The 4,808-nt window shown below is 41.8% G+C and overlaps 1 protein-coding gene across 1 annotated transcript; it reads right to left on the bottom strand.

Moving 5' to 3' along the window:
* Positions 1-3,223: 3,223 nt before the first annotated feature.
* LOC123163963 (phototropin-2-like) lies at positions 3,224-4,113 on the bottom strand. The gene is made up of 2 exons (XM_044581365.1): positions 3,765-4,113; positions 3,224-3,666 (listed from the first exon to the last, which is right to left on the bottom strand). The coding sequence occupies exons 1-2, from the start codon at positions 3,906-3,908 to the stop codon at positions 3,475-3,477; spliced, it is 336 nt and encodes a 111-aa protein (XP_044437300.1). The 5' UTR covers positions 3,909-4,113; the 3' UTR covers positions 3,224-3,474.
* Between the last annotated feature and the right edge of the window lie 695 nt (positions 4,114-4,808).

The raw sequence follows: 4,808 nt of genomic DNA, 5'->3' as shown, positions 1-4,808 counted from the left end.
GAGATGCTGAAATGAAGTAATGTGCAGTAGTAAAAACGAGATACTGAAATGAGGTAATATGCATATTAGGCATGACCAACCCCTGTGGCGTTAGTAATGATGAATCTCTGTGATTGTTTAGTGACAAGTTCATTTGTTAGATGTTGGGAAGATGTTTGTAAGGGAAGTGCGCATTAGTAAAATTCAGATTTTGGCCTGGGATTACTCCGTGCATTCCGACGACTGACAGCTCATCTGGTCCGCAAAGGTTACCCCTCGAGTGAAAACGTTCATGTGGCTGGCAGCTCGAGGAAGATGCCTCATAGCAGACGCAACCTGGCCATCAGGATGTGTTTGGTGGGAGCTCCTATGCGACGCTCTCTGCGTCAAAGAGCCGAGGCTTCGCACAGATCGCGGCTCACCTGGGCTGGCCCATATTGGAGTGGCAATTCGTGAGGTGGAGAAAACGGCAAAAACTCAAGCGCTAGACATGGGAATCGAACTATAGACATCGCAGTAATGTGCGTGTTGTACTAGTCGCTCCAACAGTCAAGCTTCTATGATGGATAAGCAACGGAGAGTTTAAATAAGCAAACAACATCTACAAAAACTAAATCGAACCAAGGACCTGCTGTCCGTGAACAAAAAATCGCTAGCCACTGAAGCTCCTAGAAATTTGTACGTAAAATAGTAACGTGTGCATATGAACTATAAATCGAATAGATTTAATGAAATTTCGAAAGTTATTTAGTTTTTCAAAAATCTAAATATTTTTTGACACACAAACATTTTCAAATTCAGGAACAAATTTTTTCATTACACAAACATTTCATTAAAACGTGAACACTTTTTGAGTTTCTCAAACATTTCATGAAAAAAAAGGAACAAAATGGAAAATGAAACAGTTTTTTGAAATTACAAACAATCGTTGAAAAAACAGAAACATTTTCTGAAAAATAGGAACAACATTTCAAAACGCGAACATTTTCAGAAATTATGAACAAATTATCAAAATGCAATCATTTTTCGAAATTTCCCTAAAAATTGTTTGAATTTGTGATCAAAATTTGAAAACCTGAACAATTATTGAATATGTGAACAAATTTGGAAAATCTAGAATATTTTTTGAAATTCCCAAACATTTACTGAAATTGTGAGTTTTTCTTGAAAACAATAACATTTTTCAGAATTACGAACAGATATTTTCAAAATGCAAACATTTTGTGAAACTACGAACAATTCTTGCAAAATGTGATATTTTTCAAAAAGTCCCGAACATTCTTCGAATTTGCGAACAAAATTCAAGAAAACGAATATTTTTAGAAAATGTGAACAAATTTCGAAATGATAGATTTTTTTAAAAATTACAAATCATTTCTTTGAAATTTTGAACAAAAATTGAAAATACGAACATTTTTAAAACTGACTGCACATTTCTGAATTTGTGAACAAATTTTCAAAAACATGAACAGTTTATGAAATTGGAGAACAATTTTTTCAAACTGGAACATTTTTTGAAACTCCTGAAGAAACAGAAACGTGAACATTTTTGAAATTTATGAACAATTTTTGAAAAAGGAAGCATTTTTGGAAATCCTGAATATTTTTTCAAAAGCTGTAGAAAATTGGGAAAAACATTGTGATTTTTTTAGAAAACCAGGAGCATTTTGTGAAATTCGTGATTTTGTTTTGAAAAATACAAACATTTTTTGAATTGATGAACAATTTTTGAAAATAGTACCATCTTTTTAAATTTTGAAATAGCACAAACATTTTTAAAAAATTTGGAACAATTTTCGAGACATGAACTTAAAAAGGAAATATAAACTCTGAAAATATAAAAAGAAAAAGGAAAACAAACCAAAAAAGAAAAGAAAAAAGAAACAGAAATAGAAAAACGAGAAAAAAAAGAAACAGAAAACCGGTTAAAAAACCAGTTCAGGGAACCTTCTAGAAGTTGCCTAAATCCAGAAAAAACCCGGCCAGAAACCTCGAGAAGGTTTGCAAAATCAGAATGGCGAAGGGATTAAACGGGCCGGCCCAAGTCGATATCCCGCTCGATGTCCCTGTATGAAAGGTGGACAACTTGCCGCATAATGCGGCGAATAGGGTTTTCCGTGTTTGGTTCGATACTTTTTACCCGTTATCCAATTACACAGTTACCCGATTCCGTTAAAACATGTTTAGTTGACTCAGCCCGTAAACAGATACCCCATAAACAAATTACAACCCAACTAATGTCAAAATAAAATAAAAAATTATAACCCAACTTAAAACCGATACCGCCAACCACCATCGGAAACAGACCGCGTTACCGGGCGGAAAGCTTCGAACAAATCTGGCGAGTGGCGACAGCTCGAGCAGAACCTCCGCCGCCGATGTCTCCCCTGATTTAGCGCAACGCTGGTGGTGGGTGCCAATCTCCTTCACTCGCCGGCTCATTGATGCTATTGGCGCAACCGAAGGGCTGCGTGCAATCAAGTCTGCGCCGCATGTGTAACCAAAGATCCATGCACAATTGAGGCTACGCCACAATAGCGGTGCCGCCGGTGAAACCAAAGGGCATCACAAAGCCGAGTCCACGCCGCACTCACCTTTGTGTGAGAGAGTCACGAGAGCAACCGAAGGATACATCACAGTTGATGTTGCACCGTCCACCGGCACCACCGAAGAGCAACACCAACCGAGTGTATTGAGAGACCACACCAGGCCTGACAATAAAACTCAATGATAACAACACCTGCGGTGGCGACGTTTTAAAGGGGAGAAAGAGGCAAAGAGCTACCCCCCCCCCCCCCCCCCCCCACGAAGCCAACCGTACAAGATGATGTCGCATCTATGACTGCCATATGTGAAGCCATGAGACTCACCAACCCAACGAAACCGGAAAGGAGGATGCCACATCCAAGGCCGCCCATCTACGAAGCCATGAGACTCGCTAACCCCATGGAAACATCACCCGCAGCTAACAACAAGACTCGGGGCGGTCCACCCACCCGCGGTTGCCCCACTTAGGAGGTGAGTCATGTATTTGAGATGCATATGTGTTTGTTTTCAAACAGATCATTCCATACCAGGCCATTTTTTCTCAAAGATAAGGAAATATAAAAGAAATGCAACCATTAGGTCAACTCTAGCCGACCCCTAAACAATAGAGAAGTAAAGGGCAGAGTAAACCTTGGTGAAGTATATTTACTCCACTAAGTTTTGATCAGTTATAGCCGATCTTTTAAATTTAGCGGAGTAAACTAACAATTGACTTATGAATTTCATCAACGATAAGGTGCGACGACGCCCGGGTGTCCCGGCACCCTACAGTCTTGTCCATTCAGCGAAAATAAAATTCGTGCTAACCACAGTCCAGCAGCAGATGCTTTGCAGTACCAGAGTAATTAGACATACTTTTTTAAGCAGACAAACAGGGACGGGAGGAGGAAGTAGGATGCAGGAAAGGTCTGGCAGGAAACACTTGCTATGTGTCTTCGTGGCGAACGGCTACAATGGTGACCACGCCGTACCTGATGAACTTGGTGACCTTGCGTTGTCGTCGCGGATGGGGTTGACGGTGAAGAGATTCCAGAACGGCGTGCCGTCCTTGCGGTAGTTGAGCAGCCGGCCACAGAAGCTCTTGCCGGCATTCACGGCGTCCCTGATCTTGGCCACCTTGTTCTTGTCCGTCTCCGGACCCTGAAGAAACCGGATGCACAAAAGCAGAGCTCAAACATGCATCGCACTGATCGATCGACCAAGAAACGGACGATGATGGCAAGCACAAGCGCACGTACCGGCTGCTGCAGGTAGGACAGCGCGTCCTTGAGCTCCCGCGACACCCACAGCAGCGCATCGTACGACCCGCGCCCCTCCATGGACGGCTTGGCGCTGCCCATGCCATTGCCGGTGCTGCTGCGGCCCCGCTGCTCCGGCTCCATCTGAACCTCCACGCCGCCCGCCTCCTTCGGGGGGAACAAATAGAGATGGGACGCAGCAGCGGCGCTGGCCTAAGGCGAAGCTGCTGGTGGGAAACGGCGGCGATGGCACGGCCGCCGCGGCGGTTGTCATGGCGCAGAAACGAGTGGGGTTGGGATGCAGCGGCGGCGGCAATAATTTAATTACTCATCTAACCGGCTTAGGAGATCGGCTAGGTGCCGGTTTGATGAGTAAAACCAAAATTTTACTATCTATAACTGGATAAGGGATCTGCGAGTTGACCATAGTTTAGTTAGGTATAATCTCTATCTCTACCTAATATTAAGGAAAGGACTGTTTCTCCATTTGTTTCGTTTTCTGTGGGACCAAAATAATTTTTCGTCCGTAGGGCGATTTCTCCTTCGGGAGTTTTCTCGTTCTCCTGATTTGTTTCCACCAAAAAAATCGTAGGACCCACAGAGCCATCATGGGCCAGCCCATTAGCTTACAGTGAAAAAGTCCAAGAAAAAAATATTACACCGTGAGGAATTGAACCCAGGCGCTCATGCTAGACCCCTAGGAATGCTACCCACTAGACTAAACAAGACTTGGTATTTATTTGGCAGCGCAACATCTTAAATTAAGCTAATAGTCACGCCAGATACTGAGAGCTAATTTTTTTTGCAAAAACTGAATATATTACAAATTTCTGAATAAATTTTTTGAAACTCGAACATTTTTCGAAAAGAGAAAAATATTTCATTTTTATCTTTTTGAAACCTGAATATTATTTAACACAAACAATTTCTGCAAACTAGGAGGTACTGTAGAGTTTTTTTGAATTGCGAACATTTTTTAAAACACAAATATTTTCTGAATTTTCAATTTGAAAAGGCAATCATTTTACAAAACATGATTTTTTT

The sequence above is a fragment of the Triticum aestivum genome, chromosome 7D (genome assembly GCF_018294505.1).
Source record: "Triticum aestivum cultivar Chinese Spring chromosome 7D, IWGSC CS RefSeq v2.1, whole genome shotgun sequence".
Classification (NCBI taxonomy): domain Eukaryota; kingdom Viridiplantae; phylum Streptophyta; class Magnoliopsida; order Poales; family Poaceae; genus Triticum; species Triticum aestivum.
This window is presented reverse-complemented; position numbering and strand designations above follow the sequence as displayed.